This window comes from Poecilia reticulata, chromosome 2 (genome assembly GCF_904066995.2).
Source record: "Poecilia reticulata chromosome 2, P_reticulata-male-v2, whole genome shotgun sequence".
In the NCBI taxonomy this organism is placed as follows: domain Eukaryota; kingdom Metazoa; phylum Chordata; class Actinopteri; order Cyprinodontiformes; family Poeciliidae; genus Poecilia; species Poecilia reticulata.
The window spans coordinates 956,521-983,559 of record NC_088831.1 but is presented as its reverse complement, the minus strand read 5'-3'; the positions used below and the strand labels follow the sequence as shown (position 1 = coordinate 983,559).

The 27,039-nt window shown below is 39.9% G+C and overlaps 1 protein-coding gene across 5 annotated transcripts in view; it reads right to left on the bottom strand.

Moving 5' to 3' along the window:
• Positions 1-2,073: 2,073 nt before the first annotated feature.
• prkx (protein kinase X-linked) overlaps positions 2,074-27,039 on the bottom strand; it is a 50,607-nt gene continuing 25,641 nt past the window's right edge. For 2 of the 5 annotated variants that reach the window (XM_081614376.1, XM_081614371.1), the window contains exons 6-9: positions 16,778-16,873; positions 10,486-10,543; positions 8,795-8,872; positions 2,074-4,491 (exon numbers count right to left, since the gene is read on the bottom strand). In XM_081614376.1, the coding sequence (XP_081470502.1) occupies positions 4,366-4,491; positions 8,795-8,872; positions 10,486-10,543; positions 16,778-16,873 (358 nt within the window). In that variant the 3' untranslated portion in view covers positions 2,074-4,365. The other 3 variants (XM_081614377.1, XM_081614379.1, XM_081614381.1) reach the window with 3 other exon arrangements.

The window sequence follows — 27,039 nt, the reverse complement described above, 5'->3', positions numbered from 1 at the left end:
TGGGGGGAAAATTAAAACCCATTTTGTCCCTATTCTCAAGAATCACTGACTCTATCATATTACATGAACTTCTTGCTTTACTTTTTCCACCTTGTACTTTGAACAATTTCATGCATATGGTATTGAAGAAAAATGTATTAAGCATACTGCATTTTGTATTGCACAGCTGATATGTCAGACCTTTTGATAAGCAATATGTGAATGAAAGCGACATGTGAAACATGCACATTATTCCACATTGTAATGTTTTGTAATTATGGTGAACATTTTGAAATAAATGCATTTGAGAAAATCATTGCCTCTTTATTAAATATTTATTTTCCAAATAATTTTTAAAAGTTCAAAACAATAAAGTACCTATTTAATATTAATTACAAATAACTCTTAAGAAGTTAAAGAAGTACTCTGTGAGAGTTAATATTAAGATCTAACACTGGATTAGTGTTAGTAAGTGTTAAATGATTAACTCCAGATTTGATATTTGACACTTTATAAGAGTTAAGGTACTAACTCTCCAAAAAGAGTTAAATTAACACTTTCTGGTGTGGACCCATATAGACACTTTAAAGTGTTAAAATCAAATCTGACAGAGTTAATCTGAGCCTCCTGGATTTGCTGTGTTGGGTTAAAAACAACTTTTCAGTAACGTGGTGCAGTAGTATCATTCTTTACTATTTCATGCTGGTCTATCACACAAAACCCAAGAAATACACTCAGGTTTGTTGCCATAACGCAATAAAAAGTTAATGAGGTGTGAATACTTTTGCAAGCTACTGTAAATGTTTGTGTATCTGATAGAATGACAGGCTCTGTGCTTTTCAGCTCTAGTTTTACTGTTTCATATAAACAAGTTGAATCTGGAAATGGATAACGGCAGATTATAGCATTAGTCACCATATATTGTTGCTTCTTTGTGTGCAGATGAATAGTACGTTATCTGAAAAGAACTCGATGACTCTGTTCTGTCTGCCTCGCTGTGTATTCATGCTGAAATCTGAGCTTGGGGATTAGCTGCACTACACCATAAAAACCTCAGCCACAGAGGCTTTTAAACGTCTGTGAAAGCTTTATTTCCCAAATGTGCTACTTTCATTTTATAAAAATGCTTTGCTTGAATGTGAGGCAGAGTGGCTGGCCTTCACAGAGACGCTGAGATGAGAAAACAAAAGGAAGAGGATGGACAGGAGACGATGAAAAAAGACGAGTCTACTTCTCATTTCCATTCATGAAACATTTCACACAAACATGAGATGCTTGGAAAGCTCAGCAACTAAAAAAGATTAATCAAGAACAGTTCTGTATACTTTTATTTCCCATTTTCTCACAAGCCCATCATAATAATAAGCAATAAACATGATCTGGGGTGAGGCCAAAGATTATCCAAAAACATTTTTAGTTCCTGGTTCCTTTGACCCAGTTTTCTTATAGTAAATAACTTTTTAATGGATTCAGTTAAACAGAATCAGGCTGTTGGAATGAAGCTCTTTGTGCAGAAACTAATAGTGAGCATGTGATACATCTGATGTATCATTATCTGAAGTGGAAAAATCTCAAAGGGAAAGTGGTTTTCTTTTTCAAGTTATACGTAAAGGACCAAAAAGTCAGCATTTTCCAATAATCTACACATTAATGTGGTTTATTGACTACAGAACAAAGCACCATTATTATACTGAAATACCAGAGGACCAACATGACATAAGTGAGTGAAGGTCCATACAGAGCAGCTGGGACTGCGAGGTAACAGCACCTGGTCATAAGTGTTCATCTCCATGTTAATACTTTTTGACAAGCTGCAATGCATTTTATTGGGACAATAGACCAACACAAAGTAGACCACTGTCATGAAGTGATTCAAAGACTAAACGGTTTCTAAAGTGCTCTGAAAAGTTGTTTGTATTCATCCATGAAACAAGGTGGTGGCAGTATGCTGCTGTGGGGAACTGTTGTCTCCATGGCAACCTCCATCCAATCTGAGAGTTGCTTGGTGAAGAAGTTCCACAAAAAATGCAGAGATCCCCCTGCAGGCCTGCAGCTGGAACTACAGGTAGACATGGATACAAGAATAAAAACGCATACATTTTGCAGATTTTTTATTTACAAAATCTTTCCACTTCACAATGATGCATGACACTGTGTTTGTCTTTTGCATAAAACCCTAATGAAATAAATGAAAGTTGGTGGTAAAATGTGAAATATGTGTAGGATATACAGTGGAAACCAGATACTTCCATCCACTGCATAAAAACACATAACCTGTCCTCTGTGACTCACATGAAATCAGACCAAACGTTTTCTATTTCACATTAGTTAAGTTTAATTAAAATAGTCATTGTAAATGCCAGAATAATGAGAAATATGTGTTTAGATCAACCTTCATGACTTTATTCGAATTTGGAGGTTTCCATAGACCAAAGCAATACTTACTTTACATTTGGTAGACTTGCCTTGTTAAACGTTTGAATTTCCTTTCACAAGCTTGTCACAGCGGTTTGCTGGAAACTGGACCCATTCCTTCTGACAGAACTGGATCAGGTTTGAAAGCCTTCTTGCTCAAACAAACTGTTTTATGTCTGACATCCTCTGGGATTGAGATCAGGACTTTGTTGTCCTCAAGTCGCATTGTAGCCAATCTGATGGTATACTGAGGGTTACTGTCCGTCTGGGAGAGCCATTTGTGTCAAAGCTGTAACTTCCTCGTTAATCTCTAAAGATGTTGCTTCAATATTTTCATATAACGTTCTTTCCTCGTTATGTCATCTATTTTGTGAAGTGCACCAGTTCCTCCTGCAGCAAAACACCCCCAACTACACAGTTGGGATGGTGTATTCTTCCAAGTGTAATCCTTGTCATTATGTCCAAACACTACAATTTAAGTTCCATCATAACACAGAAATGAGCATCTTTGTTACCAGGCACATTTGCAAACTATCTGGCATTTAATGTTGACTGATGACTTCTTCCTCTCTGAGTGGCCTTTCAGCCCATGTCGGTCCAGACATCGCTGTGGATAACCAGCCTCAGGGTCATCTTAACAAGGTCTGGCTTTGGTTCCAGAGTTCCCAGTGCAGTTCATACCTGCAGATAACTGAGCCGATGAACTTGGAACCTTCATCTGGATTCGGATGCAAAAATTCCTTAAAATACACTCACAGTTGTGCCTTTGTTAAATTAAATTAGAGGCTTACATCATCTTCTGGGTCAGGGGTTGTCAAATCCAGGCCTTGAGGGCCGGTGTCCTGCAACTTTCAGATGTGTCTCTGCTTCAACACATCTGAGTCAAATAATGAGGTTGTTACCAGGACTGTGGAAAACTTGACTGCACACTGGGAAGGAAATTCAGTCATTTCATTAAGGTGTGTTGGACCAGGAAAACATCAAAAAGTTGCAGGATGCCAGACCTTCTTGCCTGGATTTTAAGATTCCTGTTTGACTAAAGTAATATTATTCTTAGTGTGTGTAAACCTATGAATTTCAAGAAAGCTACAAAAAAATTTCTCATTATTGTGGCACCTAGCAAATAGAAATAATTTAGGTGATATAAAACAGGAAAAGATTAGTCAGATCTAAAGTTCCACAGAGATAAAAACAGTCATGTGTTTTTGTACAGAAGATGTAGAGATGAGGTTTTCACCATATCCAAGTCCTTTGGCTGTAATGGAAGCTGCTGCAGAGGTATGAGGGCAAATAACAGACAAGAGCCAAGGATGTTCAGCAATCTGCTCTTAACACATCCTCACATGTACTTGGATTAGGCCGACCATGAGGATGGACGTCAAGGGAAGTCTACATGACTGACATCGTCTGCATCACACTGATGTAAGGCACCTTCCTGAGAGCTACCTGTCACGCGTTTTCCAGTAAAGTGTCTGAGCACGTACAGTACGAGAAGTCAGCCAGCACCAGTCTGGAGTCATCTTCAACAGGACTTCATGGACATTTTAAAAAGAGACAAACTAGAAAACATGACGATATAAAAAAGACCTGAATATTCTAGAAAGTAACAGTCTTTTGGTTTTAAAAGAAACATTTTTTGCATATGAACAGGCTCAGAGAAAAAAAACACTCCAAAAAAAAAAAAAAAATAAAAAAATATATATATATATATATATATATATATATATATATATATATATATAAAGTTCAAACAGTAACGATGTGACTGAATTCTGATAAATAAAAATGGAAAAAACTATAAATTTGAGTGGTTTCATACGTCACGGCATTTGTCATCTGTAGTTCTTATTTTAGGGTTCAATGTTAAGGGAAAAGATGGGACTCTCCTGCTTTTGATAAAGTGATGAAATTTCCATGATAGTAGCAGGAGCAGCAGCTTTACAACTCAATGAGTTCGTCCATCAGTCGTCCTTAGAAGTTCCTGAAGATCTCCAGGTCCTTCGGAGGCACAGGAGGGTCTTTCTTCCAGTCGTCATCTGGATACATATCAAAGTTGGATGTATCGCCCTCATGAGACACTTTAGGAATTATTGGAGGCTGAGGATGCAGGAGAACAGAATGAGAACAAGCTGGGTTTAATGGTTAGTGACCTTCCAACTCAGGCTCACTACAGCAGGACAGTGATCTGAGGCACAACAGCTAGTCCATGGGTAGAAAAAAAACTAACTAAAGAAAATGGCCTAGTTAAAGTCTGGAATTATATCTGAAGGGCCTTCCAGTGTGACAAATATGATTTGGGGGCAATTACTGTTTCATATAGAGGCAGGTGTGAAGTTAGCTTTTTGTATTTATTCAGGTCGTCTTTGTCTGATTTTTGTTTGTGAACTGAAAACGTCAAAATACCTCGATTTACAAACTGTATTGAAAAGCAACATGAAGACATGAGAATGATTCAGTTCTAAACACCAAAGTGAGGCTCTATGAATGTCAGTAACCAAGTCCAGTAAGAGTCGGCTGAACTGGAGCCTCACTAGCCATCAGGTTCTTTCAGAGGAACAGCACAATGAGGCGGAAAAGCTATAAAATTTCCCAATAAATGATTGTGTTCCATTTCTGTGACAGAAATGCACTCACTCAGGCCAACAATGGGGCTCAGAGATTGGGTTAGGTGCTGCAGACCTTCAGGCCATCTCTGCCCTCTTATCAGGCAGCCAGAGCAAACATTGCTGCAAAGCCTGTAATCCACCCAGAAAGAGAGGTTACAGCTAAGTCATCTTGAACCTAAGGCTGTCCCTCTACACGGCCTACTTTGGTGGAAGTTGTAGCAGAATCAGATCTGATGTTGTCAGAGCAGCAGGGAGTCTTTCATACAGCTACAAAGGAGAGGAAAGATCTTCAGTCCTGTTTCCAGGAAGAGGCTGAGTTTGTATTAATGCTGAGCGACTTCCACATACCACAGAGAGCAGGAGGAAAGTGCTACATGTGTGTAAGATAAGATATGAAATAAAATATTTGAATAAAATGTCCTTATTACTGTGCTCTGTACTGATCTGAATCCATTACATGCAACAATCCCCATTCATTGCAATAAGAGACTCTCTTAGGGTTTCTACACATTTTCAAACCCTCCGTTCCTGAGTTTTCAAAATACAAAGTTTCTGCAGACGTCAGATTTTAATTAAACATTGAACTGAGAGATGGACGTTTGTGTGTCCCCAATCCATTTTTTAATACTTAGACTTGAAATATGCATAAATGCTTCAAATTTCACTAGATTTCACTTTGCACTAGACTGCAAAGAAAACCTGTTCAAATTGTTTTGCTGTCAATAAAAAACTGAAGTCGACTGATATTTTCGGTTTTGAATTTTATTTCATTTATTTTTTTAACAGGACAGACATATCTTCAAGCAGCACACTGCTGTATTCAGAAGTTGACAAAAACTTGGCCTTGCTGTTTGTCAGAGCTACAGCTTACTAGACTGTAGTAATCTACGTCTACAGTAGCGGTACCGCCCCCCCAGGGGGCGCTGGCGGACATTTTTACAAAAGGGGGGCGATGGGATTCCTTTGGGGGGCGTTTGGTCGAAGGTAAACTTTACACCTTAAATGCGCAACAATGCCAGTTTAGACTTTGAGCAACTTGGTAAAACTGTCTTGTGTAACATTAAATCATGCTTGGCTGCAACTGTATCGATGGCAGCTCTTCTTCTCTTCAGTGTTTGTAGCTTCTGTTAGCTTCGTGGTGCAGCTCCGTTCTCCTGCTACTGGTAGCTAAAATCACGATACCCTCACTGAGTATCCCTCTGAAAAATGAACCCATTTAAATAAAGAAATCCCTCCATGGGTGATACCACAATAGAGAGCGTTCATTTTATAGCGTTAACACGGAGCTGTAAGTGGTCCGGTATGAAACGGGGTGATAGAACAACACAGCACTTTTAAATTTCAATTATCAGAATGCAGAAATTGTTTCCGTTGTTTTAAAAGGTTTATGTCAGTCTGCCTTTTGCCCATCGATACGTTTCCCGACCGCCCTGCACCTTAGGGGTTAAAAAAAAAGACGTTCACATTGCGCAAAACTCTGAAACAGGAGAAGCGGGACATAAAACGGAGCGACGAACTAGATGTGAATTATGGCATAAAAACAGAGAATCCGAAGCTGAACAGTGAAAAAAATCAACACATGATGTGAAACACATGACGATTAGGCGGCGCAGCAGCTGATGAGTGAAGATTACTGATGGTCAATAAATGATAAAATAAATCTAGCAACAGGAAAGAATGCCTCATGGACGCCTCCCTGGTGAGGTGTTTCGGGCACGTCCCACCGGGAGGAGGCCTCGGGGAAGACAGACCCAGGACACGCTGGAGGGACTATGTCTCTCTACTGGCCTGGGAACGCCTTGGGATTCCCCCGGAGGAGCTGGAAGAAGTGACTGGGGAGAGGGAAGTCTGGGCCTCCCTTCTGAAACTGCTGCCCCCGCGACCCGACCCCGGATAAGTGGAAGAAAATGTATGGATGGATGGAACAGGAAAGAAACTAAAGTGGACATAGCAATAAACCAAGAGAGGATAAAACTAATCAAATTAAACTAAATGGAAATGAATGAAGAACAAAATGCAAGAATAAACTAAGAAACTAAAGTAAATACAGAGGAATAAACTGGTATGGCAAGACCTTTAGAGCAATAATTAATACAGAGACTGTATGGCAAGAATAAACAGACAATATTTCCAGATAAAAGGTAAAATAATATTGTTGAAATGTCATGGGTTTGTTGAGACCACATCTAGTACTGAGAATAAATATATCTTACAGACCATAACAGTAAAGAACTGATCACTTATTTATGTTTTTAATTAGATTTGATATATTTATTTCTTCAATATCATTTTTCATGTCAGTGTTAATGTCATGAGGCTGATGACTCCATGACACTTTCAATTTGACTCATTAGGATTTGATTAAGAACCAGATTTGTTCTTTGTAATTTCTGTCCAGTAAAACTATTAATCTATAATCAATAGACAGGTCTATATAAAGATATAATCCATGTTTCTGTCTCATATTTCTATGGCATTAAAAGGATCTGGAACTTTAGTTTTTCCACTGAAAGCTCTGGTTTGAACAATAAATGCCATGTGGGTGAAGTTTTATGGATGATACTCTGATGTCCCATTCTCCTGAAGGCAGCACAGAGCTGCACCACCAGAAACTGACAAACACTGAAGAGAAGAAGAGTTATGATTAATGTAGTTACAGTTCTATCCATGTTTTAATGTTGCAGCTCAGTCGGTTTGCAAATAGTTCAAAGTTTAAACTGGCATGTTGAACATCTTTTATCTGGTCATTTTGTGGAATATTTAACAACTAGAAAATGGCACAAAATAAGAATATTTCTCCACTCTGATTGGCTGTTAGACCTACAAATTTTAATTTGAATGTTCGTTGCATTTTTCAGACGCCTGTGAAAATAATTTCTATTCACATGGCTTTTATGTTGTCTGGGAAATTATTTTGATGATAAATACAGAAACAAGCATAAGAATTAAAACATCTACAATAGTGATAGTAATATTAATGATATAATAATAGTCAGTGCAAAGTAGCCTACAAATTCTTTGGTGGGGGCGGTGAGGGACCTGGATAGAGGCTGGGGGGGCGCTGGGCCAAAAAAGGTTGAGAAACACTGATCTACAGTCTTGTAGCTACAGATTAGCTTCTAGACCTAGTATATCCAACCTGTAGATCTGGAAGCTGCAATTCCAGCTAACTTAGAGCTACTAATTGTGAAAGACATCACAACTACCAGTTAAAACAGTCATATCTATTTGACTGTTTTAACTTTATAAAACATGTTTTATAAAGTTATATTTATAAAGTTATATTTTACATTTATGTTGTATAATTAATAGTGATTTTTAAAGGATAAAAGTGCTTAATCTCAAGGTAGGTAGCAAAGCCTTAATTAGTTAGCTTTAGGTTAGCTAGTAATAGCTGCCCATTGATGTTGAGTTTCACCCCTAAATTAAAATTTTAAAATATATTAATAAGGTTTGAAGTTTTCATTTTTTCCTAACCATCAAGTACTGTCATGTTTAACTTTTACTTGGTTTACTTTCCAGTCCTTTGTGGCTATGAGCCTGGCTGGTTTACACAGAACCAGACCAAGAAGATACACAAGAAACACTGACTAGCAAACTGAAAATACACAATGTCATTTTAAGAAGTCTCTAAGCAGAACCTAGCACAAAAATACAAACAAGAAAAGAAGACATTAAGAAAAGAAGACATTGAATTTGATGATAGTCATCATGCAAATTCCAAACTACTCCCCTGGACAAGTTGGTTTTAACCTAAAGGTTCTTAAGAATATATTTTCTGGGAGCAAACCTACCTTCAGTTTCCTCAGAGGAACAGCTTCCCAGTCCACAGTCTTGAACCATCGGTGCTTTTTCACATCATCTGCTCCATTCTGAAACAGGAAACAGGGAGGTTCATAACCATGACACTGTGCTCACATCTGTAATGTACGAGTTGACATCTAACAGCTGCTGATGGGTTAATCCAAGAGCCAGAAGAAAGGCATAACATAGTCATATATCAAGTTGAAGGAGCTGACACACCAGGTGATACCACAGGTCATATGAAACATAGAATCAGAACAGAAATTCTTTAACTGTCCTCATGCTTTTCCTAATAGACATTATTTAAAATATGACAACTGAACTGAGAAATTTAGTGAACCGTTTAATCTTCTCTGTACTAAAGCAACAATTTAATAACAAAGCAAAGCAGATTGTAAAAGTCTGGCAGCATTGTTGAGCTTCTATGCATCAATAAGTGAGCGGTGTTAATGAGGGCTGTGACTTCTCCAGAGGCATCCTACCATTCTCAAATCAATATCTTGCTGTCTGGGATTATGTGGAGTTAATCTGTGGCTTCAGTCAGCTATTAGTTTTTTAAGAGCACCTCCTCTCACTAACTTTCATTAAAATACTCAACATATCCATCTGGAATGGAAATCTACACACTTCCATTTTTGCCAGAGTTGAATGAATGCAGCAGAAATAGACTGAAATCAGACAATTTCTACAGCTAATTGTCTGTAAGGACGACTTCAGGCATCTGGACGTCTGTGTGTACCTTTGATCTTGGCTTTATTTTTCATGTACATTAACACTGACCTAAATATGATCCTGTTATTAAAGGAAATCCCAACATCCACAGACTCTTTCAGTGAATTTTTTTCTCAATTATTTCAAAGTTAAGGTCCAATATGGATCCACTGGGAAACACTGGAGTGAAAAAGCCTTAGGAATAACTGTAACCCTTTCTAGACTCAACTTGTCTGTCATCTGTTCTTTTCACTTCTTTAATTTAACTTCCCTTTGGGATTAATAAAGTATTTTTGAATTTGAAAGAGGCAATATTATGCGATTTCCAGGGACATAGTGCCATTTAATAGCAAAATAAAGTTACCCATGTTACCCTTCAGTTGTAACAGTTAATAATTTAAATACAATTATAAATAATTTAACCATAGTTAAATTATGAATAATTAACTTATTTTTTTTGCATATAATAAATGCACTCATTATTTGGGAACTTATTCTTGTATTCAAGTGGGTTATTTTTGCTTAAAATGTAAATGTGTTTGATGAACAAAGGCATTACAAAATAAAAACATAAGAAATCTGAAAGGAGGGCAACACTTTACATCCTTATGTTCTTGCAAGCCTTCCCAGATTGCTGACAGCAGCAGTTCCTTCTTCATACTGGCTGTACGTTCTCTAAAATTGATTTTTGGCCATCAGGCCTGAGAGTTTGAATGAATGAAATGATGTTTCTCTCAGGAAATGTCATCATTTGCATTTAATTCAGTCGTCCAGCCTTTTAAAATTGCAAAAACACAAGTCAGCCTTTTTGGTACACTTCCTCTCATTTGCGAGTAATTGGAACCATGTGGCGCAGCCCTTCCTTTACTGTCCTGGTCCTCAGACTGTTGACGTCACGCCGTCTAGCGAAGGTATGAAACATAGCGAGCTGCCACGTGGTTCGGGGAGACGGGAAGTCTAACCAGCTCACCTTCATGTTGCCTAGCCGTCTGGCTCGGTCAATGACCAGAAATTTCTTGATGAGGTCTCTGGAGGGAGAAGAGAAACAAGTCAGTGAATCTACAGTGCAAAGTGTGTATCTGAAGGACCGTTCCCTCTCAGACTGTCCTGATGTCCTCGCTGCACTATCAAAACGACAAATGGGTCCTTTTTTAAAGAAGTTTGACAGCTTGTGAAAGAGCATGAAGGGTTGCTTCCAAAATAAAAAAACTCCAATGAAGACTTGCGGAGGCATTAAAAGGTGGTGAAATGAATATTAATTCACAGAAAAGGAAGAATGAAGTTTAGGAATGAAATGTAATTGCTGCTGTTGAGCGGCGAGCTCTAGATGAAGGTGTGTATCTCACATCCAATGAGATACAGGAACGCTCATAAATACAGATGTTGACACATCAGCTGTTTCTGAGTGTTTGTCTCAATCTGAGGCAGGTGTTACATTTTCATCTATTCCAAAAGGAAAATATTTGTGTTTTTGTCTCCCGCTGAAATTCATCAGAACATTGTTAAGATACTAAAAGAAAAAGAAGAAAACGAGAAACGCAGTTCATTTTACGCCTTTTATCGCTCCTTTTGTTTACGGTGGTTCTAACACAGGAGCAGATGGAACATGTAATTTCGCTCAGATATTTGGGTGTTTACTGTTGGAGTTGCGTTTGCTGTGAGTTATTCACTAAGTCCCAGTTTGCAGACGATGCAGAATGTTGCAGTTCTCCCAGCACGGCTCAGTTTATTGCTGCTTGGGATGAGACGGCCTAAACAAAGAATCAGCGCCAAACTCCAAATGACATGTTTTGTTATTTCCGTCACTTAGAGCTGGTTCAGTCTCAGTTTGATGCATATAATCTTGGAGCTCTCACACCAAGTAGCTGACACTCTCTTGTATGAGTGGCTTGAAAGGTTATCGAGGGTCATTCATGTTCCTGCTTTTCTTGGCAGGTTGGCTCAGGACTGCAAAGGTGGAATCAAAACATCCTGCAGGAAAATAACATATCCAGACTCCAAACTAGAGGTGTGCCGATCGATTGGTCACTGATCATAATCGGGCCGATTTTCGTGAAAAAGTGCATGATCGGTGATTATTGGTTCTTGTTGCTGATATCGATCACCTGCATCTCATTTCTCAGCCTGCCTGTGCAGCTGGTCTCCTCTTTCCTTCACTCTGCGCAAACGCGCAGCAACAAATCCTAAGCGATGTGGAACTATAACGCACTGAGTGAATGGGGAAGTTGTGAATGCGTGTTGTGGCGGAAAATTGAAGCAGGTCAAAATGCATCAACACGACGAATCTAATACGACATAAAAACAATGCCATACTTGACGGAGTTTGGCTACATCGAGGCTCACTGCAGTAAAAAAGACATGGAGGATCAGATAGCAGGTAAAGCAGCGCACAGCTACAAACACTCACCCGGATTATTAGCATGACGGTCAAAAAGCTAAACAAATAACCCGCAAAATTATTTAAGTCTTGGAGCTGCGATGTAAGACGCTGGTTCTGCTCTCGCTGTTGAACCGCTGCTATGCTACAGGTAGTAATATTTCACAGACGGAGCGCCGCTTCTGCTCCACCTGGTAGTGACTCTCACACCGAACCTCTGCTTAAAGCTGCAGCATCTAACCTAAAAAATACATTTTACATACGTATTAAAACTTTCGCTGTCCTAACATGAGACAGATAATCTCTGAAAAAATAATTGATCTCCTCCCTGCTCTGCATAATTACTCCGCTCAGTCAGAAACAGCCACTCAGAACTAGCAGTAATCAGCTAGCCGCCATGCTAACAGGAAGTTTTCATTCAGTAACTCAGGATTGTTTATTGTAATGGATCCTGTATTTGCCTTTGAATGTTAAGTTTTATACTTGAATATTTTTGGCAATGTTGAGAGGTTTTATTTTGGCTCTTTGCATTATTTAGCCTCTTCAGAGCCTCCATATGTTATCAGTCTGTTAAAGATAGTATTACTGATAGCAGTACAATTTGCACAATGCCTGTTTTGTTTAGTTTTCTTCTTGGATTGGAAAAAGTTATTAAAAACAAGTTTTTGTCTAAATTAAGGTGAATTCATGGTTCCTTTTTCCACATAATGTAACCGGTAGTGTTTATAATAAAAAATAATAATAATAACAATTATGTGATCGGTATCGGTGATCGGTATCTGTGATCGGCCCTCATGGGTGATCGGTATCGATAGCGGCAGGAAAATACCTGATCGGCACATCTCTACTCCCAACTCCAACAGAAAGACAGACAGCTAAAGATGGAAAGAGAGTAAGAAATGTAGATGCAGAAAAACAAAAAGATTAAAAGAGACAGAAACAAAGATAGACAGAAATTAAGACCGAAGGAAAGGCAGGGAGTCAAAGACAGAAAGAAAGACAAAGATGGAAAGAGACAGAAATAAAGAATGACAGAAAAAATAAATGGAAAGAAAGATACAGAGAGAAAGAAATACAAAGACAGAAAAACAGAAACAAAGAAAGAAGAAATCTAGCAAAGAAAGAAAGACAAGTAATGTCTGCAAAATATAATTAACTTTCCCAGAACATGCAGGACGACTGAATATTAAAACTCTTTAAAGTAAACTGTTCTTGTGTAATGAAACACCTGAATGTTTCATATTTTACCAATGCCACAAACTGAGGTGCAGCTCCTCCATCCATAGACCTGAGCTAAACTCCAGCACACACACATGACGAGCTGGAGGAGCTTAAAGCTTCGGCTCAATGCAGAGTCCACAAGTTCATAACAATGCTGCTAATAGAAGCTGACTTCCTGATTAATGCCCAGTCCTGCTGGCTTTTTCCTGTCTCTGTGATTATGCTGTGCTGCAGCAGAGGCAGTGTGCTGCCTGCAGCCTCTGGAAGGCCTCTTAATGCTTGATGGATGGGAGTGTGTGACGTGGAACTGTGGAAATGTGATAAAAATGTTGGAAATATAAAAAATCCCTCTGCAGGCTGTAAGATAGATGGCTTTACTAGGGACGGCTGTGAGCTGCTTCAATTATCAGGGGAGCTGTGTGTGTGTGTGTCTGGCTACTCCACAGTAACAGAGATACAGCACATACACTCACAGCAAGATCCCCGTCCTGTAATCTTGTACATTCCTGCAACTCAAAATTAGTCCGTGTGTGTGTGTGTGTGTGTGTGTGTGTGTGTGTGTGTGTGTGTGTGTGTGTGTGTCTTTGAGATAGAGCAGCAGCTCTGAACAAGTCAGGTGTGTCATTAGCTCCACCCAAAGCTGCTTTAGCTGTAGGGTTCTTACTGAGCATGTGCAAAGGGTTGCTGGGACAATTAGAAACACTCAAACATGACGGGAGGTCAGAGGTGACTTCAGTAGGGACAGATACAGAACAGCTACACCTGTTGGTGAGTTTCAGCAGTGCCTGAAGGAACACTTCGCTCTGACTCTTTGCTGAACGTGACTAAAGTAGATCAGATTAGAACTGAGACCATCAGCAATTGTAGCAGATCATTTGCTGCGGCATCCCCTTAATGCAGGGGTCCCCAAACTATGGCCCGTGGGCCGGATCCGGCCTGCCTCCACATTTGGTCCGGCCCCCTGAACAATCCCAGAGAGCGTTCAGATTTTATTTATTTTTTTACCGTATTTTCCGGATTATAAGCCGTTTATATGTGGATTTTTCTTCAACCACCAGGGGGCTCTTTAGCAGGAGGTGAATCATTGGAAGTCTCGGTTACATTGAGCCCACAAGCAGCAAAATGAGTAAGAAACAGATCAGATGTATTTTTAAAGTTTCCTTGCAAAGGGGAAAATGCCCAGAGAAGAGACAGGAGAATGGATTTATCCCTGACCGGTAGGTGAGTCCCACATTACAAGCCGCTCTGCGTAACATGCGGCGACCAGCTGCTATGAGGCAATGAAGCTTCAAGCTGCTTTGCCACGTAGAGACCAAGCAGGCTGTGCTCAAACAACACCTCGGGTGTCATCGTCTCTCATCACTCCCAGATGGAACCGTCTCGTTACAGAGAAACAAGCTCAGGGCTCCCATTAGTCGTTATCGTGAGTTAAAATTTTCACAAAAGTAAAATGTTCGTTTTTGTGGCGCTTCTGTTATTTTGAAGGAACAGGTAAATGTTACCATAGCAACCAGAGTCAGAGCGTTTGGGCTGCGGTCGAGAGGAGATGAGTAGAGCTTGTGAGTCTTAAGTCTGGTTTAGACGGAAAGATTTAAAAATGTCGGCCGATTCTCCAAACCTCTGTGACCACAGAGCTGATAAAAGTCCAACAGGTTCGATCGGTTCGTGTGTCCAAGGCAGGAGCAACACGAACCGATTCCAGTCACAAACATCCCGATTCCAGAGGATAATCCAGTAAAACCCCCAGCATAGCGGGAATTTAGAATAACCAAATGGCAACGTAGAAGCAATAGTGATAGTTTGTGGAGTCATTTTAAGAGATAAAAGACGTAACAAAAAGAAAAGGCAGTGGATAAAAGACGACGGGAGCAGCCGCTCTATTTGCTGCACTATGATTTTCATAGTTAACATTTTTAACTGAATAAACATAATAATGACCTTTAGATTCAATAATAAACATTGCCACATATCATCTCCGATATCCACCAGTTGCGCGACACGTCAGCTGTTTAGGATTCTCCTCTGTTCTGACGTCACCGCGCTTTCTGATTGGCTACCTGTCTCATTCAGCAGGTTGTATTCTCGTTCCAAGTCAGGAAAAACCCCACAGGCTGTGATAAAAGGGCCAAGACAACCCAAATAGGGCATATTATTCAGTATTTAGTGGGAACACCAACATGCAGAAGCCTTATCTGACTGTTCATCCCCCCTCCCCCTCTGCCCCCCAGGCCGCAACAAAATGTTAAATTTGACTGGTCCGCGGTAATAAACAGGTTGGGGCCACTGACTGATTTAGCACATGCTAGTAGCAACACGAAGGATCAGCACTTTTACTGTTACAGTTACAGTTCGGGAACTACCGTAATCAGTTCAGTTAAATCTAAACTTGGTAACTTTTTCTTTTTCAACCCTAATAAATGTGATAGGGTTATTTGGTTATTATTTATTTCCTGACTTGTTCTGTGAAGAACCCAGAGAGGGTTATTTGATTGTGCTTTCTGGAAAACAATATATTTTTACATTTAGGCACTCCTACAATCGTCACACTTTTTCTGTTACAAACTGACTCCGGCCCCCAGCAGAGAAGGGAAAAGTTATGTGGACCTCACAGGAAAAAGTTTGGGGACCCCTGCCTTAATGTAACAAACATGAGTCCATGTGGCCGATTCCTAAATGTAAAAAAAAATATCACTGAAAATCCCAGACACGAACTTCCCCTCCATCGAACAGAAAATTGTATTCTTCTCCAAGCCGCTTTGATGTGATTTGTGTTATTTCCAGGCACATAAAGCTTTAAATCAGAGATTCTCAAAGTGAGAGTTGGCTCTCCATGGAGGGCAGCACAGCTTCACAGGAGGAATAAAGATGAGGATATACTACATTAGTTATCAAAAGAATATGTTAGCTGTGTGGCTGAAGAACTCGAGACAGACAAGTTGTGTTGAAATGTTCAAGACAGTAATGTGCAGTTTGGTTTATCTGTAGTGCAATATGTGCTTATCTTGCCTGGCTTTTTATCTATAGATGGTATCCAAGGGCTACAGATGCCACACTACAGTGGTACAAAGAACTAAATTATCCAGATTTCTTTAATTGTTCCTCACTTATAGCTTCAATATAATCATAAACTGAATGAAGGCGGTGCAGCAAAACACCCTCCACCGTGGAAAAGAACAGATTTGTCCCTTTTTTTTTCTTTCCACCCAGTCCTACAAAATCCTAAACAAATGTTTGTTCTTTGAGTACAGGTTTTTTTTTTTACCTCCATGGATTTAGGTGTGAGCTGATTTTAATATTTGAGATTTTCTTTTATTCCTTTGACATCTGAGTAATTGTATTTTGTAGAATTGGGATGAATAGATATGAGTTAAAGGTTTGTCAGTCTTTCTTCATCTTTCTCTTGACTCTTTCTGTCTGTTGTTCTCTCTGTCTGTATTTCTGTCTGTCTTCACCGCTTTCCCTTTGAGTTTTCTTTTTTCAACCCACATTTCTTCCTGCCTTTCTTTGGATTTTTGTCTTTCTTTTACTGTGTCTCTGTTTTCTCAACTGTTTTATTTGAAGATCTTGAAGCAGAACACAGTCATGCTTTCTGAGCATTCACTGATACTGTAAACAGATTGCAGTGGGGAGCAAACATTTCAGTGGCTCTGTGACTAGTGCTTACTTGACGTAGAAATCCAGATGGCGTGGGAATTCCAGTTTTCCAGACAAAATCTTCTGGTAGATTCCAAATGGATTGTCATCAAAGAAAGGTGGATACCTGTGGACAGGAAGAAAACATTACTGAAGCACACTCTGGGAGGCTGTGCACACACTGCCATATTGTACAAACTCAGCCTGCAAAAAATTTGCATGATGCAAGATCAGGTAACAGAGCAGACAGAAGATTTTGTGCTGCTTTAGTGTGACACATGAACAGGTCAATATTTAGAGTGGAGGTGGAGATAAGAAGTGATAAATCTCAGCTGGAGGCTGAGTCGCCTTTGTTCACAGCTTTTCTGACCGTCTTCTGTGTGTGTGTGCTTCAAACACCCACGCGCCTCCTGCTGCTGCACTCCACTCAACGCTTTCCCAGCTCTCCTGTGCTTTCCTCTGCTCCAGTCTGGACAAGTCATTACCCACAAATTACATAATGGCACCAGCCTCTAAACACATTACACATGGAGCAGACAGGCGCATAATCGCAACAGCTTGTCACACGGTGCTTGCGTTGCCTGTAAAGAACTCCAGAGTCTGCGGTGCAGGCGTGAGGGCATCTGGGATCTGGCTACGAGCCGCGGACTCCGCTTGTGAGAGAGAGAGCGTGTGTCTAAGTGTTGGTGTGTGTGTTTTTCTGATGCTGTAATTGCTCAGGAATCTGTGAAAGTGCGAACAATTGAATAAAGTGTGACAGAATTAAAAAACGAAAAGAAAAAAAAAGTCTTAAACTGACGGTTTAACACGTTGTCAAAGTACCACAAAAAAAATAGAAAAAGATGGTAAATGTCAACAACAGTCCTTCAGTCTTACTAATGTGTCAGAAAACCTGCATACAATCCGTTTTATATTTTCAAATCATGCTGGTTGTGTTAAATGAACATAGCTTAGATATGGGACAAGATACAATTTTTATCAAAACTTTTTTGAGAGCTGTTTTGTACGCTAAATTAGCTTCAAGGGAAAGCTGGGACAACAAATATCTCATTGAAAATTCAATTAAAATTTAATTCAAAAATGCCTTATTCCAGAGGAAAATTAAATGTTGCGACTGATATCATCCAAGTGTCTTCAAAAAGCTGAGGATGGTGATTCTGAGATGAATCTGAAGAGGCCTCTGGCCAAAGGCTGTTGCTCTATGTGACATGGTATTGGAGCTACAATAAAAAGACATCATCAGTGCAGCTGCACACAAAGTTAAACAAAAAATGTTAATTAACATGATCTAATTGGTTTTACTGGAAAGTTTCTAATAGATCATGATAATTATGATAATTAAATTTTTCTAGTAGAAACCCTAAGGGAACAATAACTTGTTTTACTGATAAAAACAACATTTAGAACATTACAGTCATATTTATGCTAGCAATGCCATTTGTTTACTGTCAGATTTCAGCCTTCTTGCTGCCACTGATCATTAAATCTTTATTTTGGAAAAAGAGGTGATGTCATACTGCCTGGAAGAGACAAGTCTCTTTAAAGCAGCAGTTTACCAATTAAAAAATAAAGTCAGGATGATTACTGAACTGGTATTCTAAAAAGACATCACAGTTAGCATTACATCGTCTTCATGAGTATATCCTAGATAATTTTGGCTCTAAACCTAATTCCTTAACTCAACTAACTCCAAACCTAGGATGTTCCACTACAGACAGAGGTGGAGAGATCAGACGAATAGAGCAAATGAACCTCAGTGAGCTCCGTTCAGCCTTCAGCAGATGCACCGCTTTCCTTTGGAGCTGTAACAAACAGCAGACAAACTGTTCCTACATGTCTTAGTCTTATTTTAAAGTCATCATAGATGCAAAAAGTGGCTCATGTTGAGTCTTCACTCAACAGCAACTTCTACAATAAAGAGTGTTGCAGGAGAAACAAGGTGTCAGAGTGATAAGACATAAAAAAAGAAGCAGTTTTTGACTATTTCTGACCGGCAACGTATTGGTCAGGGCAGGTTCAGGTGAACGTTGGGCGATTTCTTGCCGTATCTCTCAACACAAGTAAAACAAGTTGTTGTTAGCTGATTAAATAGTTGTGCTATCTATACTGGTAACGCCTGCAGCTTATGGACATGCTGTTTGCGGTTTGGTAACCGTATCTTTAAAGCTTGTGGTATGATAGCTCATATTCGTTTGAATGAAAATGGGTACAGGTCTGTTTTTGACATAACCAGAGTTTTGTTAGATTTTTGAACGTACTAAAACTGGTTACAGACTTTAAATGAACAGGAAGTGAGTTAAAGCTGCAGATCCTCTCACAGACTGAGCACTTTGAGCAAAAAGTGGTTCTTCGAAAGAGAACCTTACAATTTGAATCTAAAGCTGCTCTGGTAGATCTGCTGTTGCCCTGCAGTCTCTGTATGCAGTCGCTTAATGGTGCAGGTGCAAGTCAATTTAAACACTTAAAAATCAATTTTAATACATTATAATTTAGAAAATTTGGAAAATCCAAAATGCCAAATTTAACCAAAATGTGACAGTGATGGAATCTAATCGGCTTTTGATATAAAACCTTTAAGGCCCGATTATAGAGACTTGCTAATGGTTTGAGTAGTTTGACTAGACTGAGACCAGACAGGAGCTCCGTAGGTAAAATGTGAGGATCAGTGAGTTCAAAAATATCTCTGCACAGTCAAGTGTCAAACAATGTCTAATAATTTTAAAACAATTTATATTCGATCTAACAGTTTTGCAGATTTTTATCAACATGGCTCCTAAAACCATGGCTCTGAAACCAAACTGAAGCGGATGCAGAAGATTGTTACTTTCTAAATGCAGTAGTAGTTGTTCCAGAATAATTAAACATTATTGCTAACTTAGCAGGATCAGTTATGGTTTTTCCTGCTTTTGCAAGTTCATATTTATGTTTAGTGTTTGCATTGGGATTCAGTGAACTGTTTACTTGTTTCCAGATCGTCTTACCATTCCCTCCAGTTTCTGATGAGACATTTGCATAATATTTAGCTTTAGATTTGTACATTTATTGAACTACTCTGGTCCTCAAACTTTTAAAAAGCAGCCAACTTGTGGTCCTTTATATTTTTAAGAAAAGATTTTAGAGCATAGTCTCTCTTTTTTATTAATAGCCGAATATCATCCGATACCCAAGTTAGCTGTATTTTTCTTCGTCCCTTCGTATGGGTTTTAAGAAACTTATTCATAGTAAACAAACATTGAGAATACATGTATTGCAGCAATCATTTATCTGATTCTGGCTGGAAACGTCATCCCAATTAACCTTAGTTAAATTGGCCTCAAATTTGTGTACATCCTGTCTTGGAATTTGTATTACAGTCTGTTTCTATGTATTATAGCGACTGACAAAACGATTTTGAGATAATTTTCTTGCAATGAGAGTAATATTGTGGTCAGATAAGCCGCACACCAAGTTATAGGATTTTATGATTCGGCCAGGTTTATTTGAAAAAACTAAATCTATTAAAGTTTGATTGTTTATAGTGATACGAGAGGGACTACTGATTAACTGGTGAAAATCTAATTTTGCTGTCAGTTCTCCAAGTGGTTCTTTCAATTTATTGTCCATCCAATTTATATTAAAATCCCCCAAAATGATTACTTCACTGTTGTTTCTAAATCCTGTTAACAATTCCTTTAAGTTATGATAAAAAAGTTGTGCTGCAACTTGATGGTGGATTGTACAACACCACAATATTAAAATTCATACGAGGGGAAAGACAAACATTTAAACATACCGATTCTATTGATATGCTCATCTATGACTATCTCATTGATGTTAAATAAGTCTTTTATGTAAATGAATACTCGCCCTCCTCGCCCCACAACTCTATCCTTTCTGAAACATGGATATCCTGGTACATCAATCATATTAGTTGGAATGTTATCATTTAGCCAAGTTTCACTTAGACATAGAAAATCCAAATTAGATCCCATTAGCAATGTTCTTATTTCCTCACATTTGGGTATGAGCAGGGGTGAAAGTAAGGGGGTACGGCAGGGTACTGCGTACCCCAAAAAGATTTCGCGGGGGCACGCAGTACCAGCAAGAGAGGGGGGCGGCTGTCTGCTGTAAAAAAAAATTAAAAATTAATGGGTTCACTGTGCAGCCGTGACTGATTAGTTTTTCAAGAACAATCTAAAACAGACTTAATCAGTTAATAAATAGCTTTTTTCTCATTTCATATTGTTTCTGAACTGTTCTTTGCTAGAGCAGCGGTGCAACATGTCGATCACGGAAGGTTTTGAGTCTCAGCATTAGGTGACAAACTGAACACAGCAGGACTCTGAGAGCAGCACGTCGTCCTCTGACTGGCTGAAAACGTTCGTAACTTTATTAAAGAACAACAACAAAAATCAATAAAACATGTTCAAAATAATGACTCAACAACAATAATAATCTCAGTGATTATTGTTTCAACAAGGTGTTGCGCAATTCTGTGCGTTTCGGTTCCATTACCAAAATAACTAGCAGAGCAGGAGTTTAAAATGAACTAATCAACCACCACTGTGTTCAGAGAGGCTTATTAATGATCGCAAAATAAATATCAAGCCTGTGAACATAATATCTAACGGACTGAATGTTTTTAACGTAATCTCTGGTCGATTTGTGGAGCGCAGGCGGTTGCCATGGCAACGGGTGTGCTTAAATGACAGAGAGAGACGGAGAGTAAAAATGTGCGAGTGGTTTAGAGTTGATCACCTGTTCAGGTTGTTTACATTTGTTGTGGTGCTTTACAGCCGCTGTAGTTTCTGAACGTTCAATAAACGACAAACTTGGACTAATTACCTCGTTCTTTGTGACTATACGTCATTTACAACAAACACGGTAAATATGTTTCATTAAGTATTTAACAAACAAATGACTTCTACCGCGATAATTATGTGAAATTAAATTAATTGTCTAATATAAAAAATAGTTTGGTTCTGTTGGGCTCAGAGTCTGAAAGGCTTTTTCTTTATCAAACAAATTTTTTTGCCTCTTTTTTAGTGGAAATATTGATGTTGATGAGACTTTCTCCAAAATGATAACCTTTTTCAACCTTTATAGCTCCACTCCACTCAAAGGACATTGAAATAAAATCCAGTCTGGTTTGAGGTGATTCCTCTGGAACCTGTTGGAGGAAAAGTTAATTATTTTTATGTCTTTCATACTCCTGCTAATTGATATGTATTATTGGATTGGACAGCAGCTATTAGTCACTATGTGATTCATTGAGTTATGTCCAGAAAACCATTTTATCCCAATGCAGGACGAGCAGAAATCTGTCCCAAAAATATTTGTAGCGCCATCATTTGTCATCAGATATATCTATTAAATACGACTTAAAATAAAGAGGAGAAAACTGATGTTTGATCAATTCTCTGATACAAATTTATAAACAATTTTGTTTCTGTTAGTTCTGTCAAGATGCAAGAAGAGGCAAATTTCTCTCATATTGGTCAATCGTTTTATTTTAAATATGCTGATGGTTAGTTTGGTTTTTGTCGCTTGTTTAACTTTTATGAATTGCAGCGGATGCAGACAGTGCGCCACAATAAAGGTACAATAAAGCTGATAAAACAGGTGAAGAACCAAACACCACTTCTATTCTGCCTTTACTCGCTCTGTGTGTCGACTTTACGTGACACACAGAGCGTAAAGTCTCTCTGTGTCCGACAGACAACAGCTCAACGAGCACATAGAGCAGAGATTACTGATCAGGGGAATCAACACCAAAAAACAAACATTTCCCACACAAAAAACTAGCAAAAACACTAAAACAGAACATCCAGTCTGTTACATTATGCTGTCAGGCTTGATGTCTATATTTAGATTATTAATAAGTTTTAGCCTGAGCACAGCGGCGGTTGATTAGCTGATTTAATAAACAGCTGCTCTACTGATGACTTGGTGGGCGGGTTGACCTGTTTTAGTGCCAACGGAACCAAAACACACCGGACTTTGACAACATGTTAAGGTTATCAAAGTCCATAGAAGGTTAGCAACAGTTAGGCTAGCATAACTGACCCACTGCTCACTTCTTCAATGTTTTCTTTAAGTTAAAACTTTTTCCTCACCTGTTAAATCTGAAGCCCTTGTTATCCAATTCATAGGGTTGAATTAACCACTAAATATTACGTGCATTTTTCAGATTCTTTGCGTGACTGTGGTATTTTCTGACCACCCATAATGTTGACTCAATGGACAGCATGGCGCATGACTTAAGTCATGCAATAAGTCATGCAATGTTCAGTCCAGTAATTTATATCCATCCTATCAATGCTGCTGCCTCGCACTCTGTTCTTCTCTCGCACTTCCCGCTACTCAGCAGTAGGTGTCAGGTTACATTGTGTTGCATTCAATGTCATCGGAAAAAAGAGATTTGTGCACTTAACGTCCGATTTCCCATAACTATTTATTGAATTTATAGTCGCCAGCTGGGGTGGCAACAGGGGTGGCAAGGCTCTCATTTGGGGTGGCAACTGCCACCCCATGCCACCCCAGTAGATCCGCCCCTGGTTCATCCTATCAGTCTGAGAGTCAGGGTGAGGAGGCGCCATGTTAGGAAGAGAAGTGGAAGCTGCAGGATCTTCAGAACAAACAGGTCATGATGCTAGGCTACTGATTATCCCTCTGTCTGGACACAGGATCAATAGAACCAGTTTAAAAGCTAAAATAAATGGTGATATGCAAGATGTGGAAAACTGGGATGCACTCCATGCCATGATGTTCAGGATTTAGGTCTCATGGCATCTCTAGGTGTCAATATTGCAGCCAGTGGGCTGAAGGAGGAAATACAGCTTTACTTTGTAGCAATTCAAGAGCTACCAGCTTTTATTGCTTCACAAAAAAATCCATCAGCACAGAAACTCTATAGCACACAAAGAAGCTATATAGCTATATATATATATATATATATATATATATATATATATATATATATATATATATATATATATATCAGTGATTCTTGAGAATAGGGACAAAACAGGTCCTATGGATAAAGCACAAAATTTGAATAAAATATACACAAAATATATTTTTTTCAAATATCTGACTAAACTAATCTGGGTCATGTGAGCACAACAATGTATATTTTCCAGGTATTTGCTGAATATTTTTTTATTTTAAACATTGTAGTCGGTGGATGATGCCTGTAAAAGCCCTTGTCCAGGAGCAGAACTCAATACATTATAATAGTTTAAAACAATTAAAGAAATACTAAAATTATATATTATGACAATTAAGTATAAGTAGTCACCACCTTCAGTTCTGTGTCAACTCCGTCAGATGGACTTTTTGTTTTTTGTTTTAAATAATAGTTTTTTTGTTTCTTGAGAAACATTTGTCTGTAAAATGAGTAAAAATATCACTATTAGGGTCATTAAAAATTATTTTTTATTTATTTTTGTCAGATGGTGATGACAACGTTCTAGGTCAGGTCGATTAAAAATGTAATTTAACTGGTTGCAACTGGGAACCTGCACCTTAGCATCTTTACATTTCCAAAACATTATTTGTCATATTTGCATACATAAGGCACCCTCGGTGGCAGGGCCCCGGGGGTGGATGAGATCCGCCCGGAGTTCCTTAAGGCTCTGGATGTTGCGGGGTTGTGTTGGCTAACGCGACTCTGCAATATCGCATGGACATCGGGGGCAGTTCCCCTGGACTGGCAGACTGGGGTGGTGGTCCCCCTGTTTAAAAAGGGGGACCGGAGGGTGTGCTCCAATTACAGGGGGATCACACTCTTAAGCCTCCCTGGTAAGGTCTATTCAGGGGTCCTGGAGAGGAGGGTCCGTCGGATAGTCGAACCTCGGATTCAGGAAGAGCAGTGTGGTTTTCGTCCTGGTCGTGGAACACTGGACCAGCTCTACACCCTCAGCGGGGTCCTGGAGGGTGCATGGGAGTTCGCCCAACCAGTCTACATGTGTTTTGTGGACTTGGAGAAGGCGTTCGACCGTGTCCCTCGGGGGCCCTGTGGGGGGTACTCCGGGAGTATGGGGTACCGGGCCCTTTGATACGGGCTGTCAGGTCCCTGTATGACCGGTGTCAGAGTCTGGTCCGCATTGCCGGCAGTAAGTCGGGCTCGTTTCCGGTGAGAGTTGGACTCCGCCAAGGCTGCCCTTTGTCACCGATTCTGTTCATTACTTTCATGGACAGAATTTCTAGGCGCAGCCGAGGTGTTGAGGGGATCCGTTTTGGTGGCCTTAGGATCGCATCTCTGCTTTTTGCGGATGATGTGGTCCTGTTGGCTTCATCGGAACGTGATCTGCAGCTCTCACTGGAGCGGTTCGCAGCCGAGTGTGAAGCGGCCGGGATGAGGCTCAGTGCCTCCAAATCCGAGGCCATGGTCTTGAGCCGGAAAAGGGTAGAGTGCCTTCTCCGGGTCAGGGGGGTCGTCCTGCCTCAAGTGGAGGAGTTTAAGTATCTGGGGATCTTGTTCACGAATGAGGGAAGAAGGGAGCGGGAGATCGACAGGCGGATTGGGGCAGCGTCTGCCGTGAAGCGGGTGCTGTACCGGTCCGTCGTGGTGAAGAGAGAGCTGAGCCAAAAAGCGAAGCTCTCGATTTACCGGTCGATCTACGTTCCCACCCTCATCTATGGTCATGAGCTTTGGGTCATGACCGAAAGAACAAGATCACGGGTACAAGCGGCCGAAATGGGTTTCCTCCGCAGGGTGGCTGGGCTCTCCCTTAGAGATAGGGTGAGAAGCTCGGTCATCCGGGAGGGACTCAGAGTAGAGCCGCTGCTCCTCCACGTCGAGAGGAGCCAGTTGAGGTGGCTCGGGCATCTGGTAAGGATGCCTCCTGGACGCCTCCCTGGTGAGGTGTTCCGGGCACGTCCCACCGGGAGGAGGCCTCGGGGAAGACCCAGGACACGCTGGAGGGATTACGTCTCTCGGCTGGCCTGGGAACGCCTTGGGATTCCCCCGGAGGAGCTGGAAGAAGTGGCTGGGGAGAGGGAAGTCTGGGCCTCCCTTCTGAAGCTGCTGCCCCCGCGACCCGACCCCGGATAAGCGGAAGAAAATGGATGGATGGATGGATGGCATACATAAGGTTGAGAAATAACAAAAAAACAATTGTGGGAAAATTAAAACCCCTTTTGTCCCTATTCTCAAGAATCACTGACTTGAATTTTTTGGCAATGTTGAGAGGTTTTATTTTGGGTCTTTGCATTATTTAGCCTCTTCAGAGCCTTCATACGTTTTCAGTCTGTTAAAGATAGTATTATCAATAGCAGTACAATTTGCACAATGCCTGTTTTGTTTAGTTTTCTTCTTGGAGTTATTAAAGTTACTAAAAACAAGTTTTTGTCTAAATTAAGGTGAATTCATGGTTCCTTTTTCCACATAATGTAACCCAGTGTTTCTCAACCTTTTTCGGGTCAGCGCCCCCCTAGCCTTTATCCAGGTCTCTCACCGCCCCCCACCAAAGAATTTGTAGGCTACTTGCACTGAATTATTTTATTATTAATGTTACTATCATTATTGTAGATGTTTTGAATCGGCGCACCGATTATGTTTTCCTGTACATTTCAGCGCGCCTTACGCTCCTTCACCTCGCACACACGGGGTAAATGTAGCGAGTTTTGCGCTAAACGTAGTGGCGTCTGGAGGAGGAGGTTTGGGGGGGGGGGACGTATGTTTCTACGCTCCTTCGGGGGTGGGCGCCGATTTATCTTTTCGCATCCATCTGAATAATGTGTAGTTGCACCCCTGCCCATGGCACTTCAGCAATATTATTTTACCTTTTGTCTGGAAATAGTGTCTGTTTATTCTTGCCATACAGTCTCTGTATTAATTATTGCTCGAAAGGTCTTGCCATACCAGTTTATTCCTCTGTATTTACTTTAGTTTCTTAGTTTATTCTTGCATTTTGTTCTTCATTCATTTCCATTTAGTTTTATTTGATTAGTTTTATCCTCTCTTGGTTTATTGCTATGTCCACTTTAGTTTCTTTCCTGTTGCTAGATTTATTTTATCGTTTATTGACCATCAGTAATTTTCACTCATCACTGCTGCGCCTCCTAATCGTCATGTGTTTCACATCATGTGTTGATTTTTCACTGTTCAGCGTCGGATTCTATAATTCACATCTAGTTCTTCGCTCCGTTTTGCCCGCTTCTCATGTTTCAGAGTTTTGCGCAATGTGCTCGGCGTTTTTTTTTTTTTTTTACTCCCTAAGGTGCAGGGCGGTCGGGAAACATCGATGGGAAAAAGGCAGACTGACATAAACCTTTTAAAACAGCGGAAACAATTTCTGCATTCTGGTT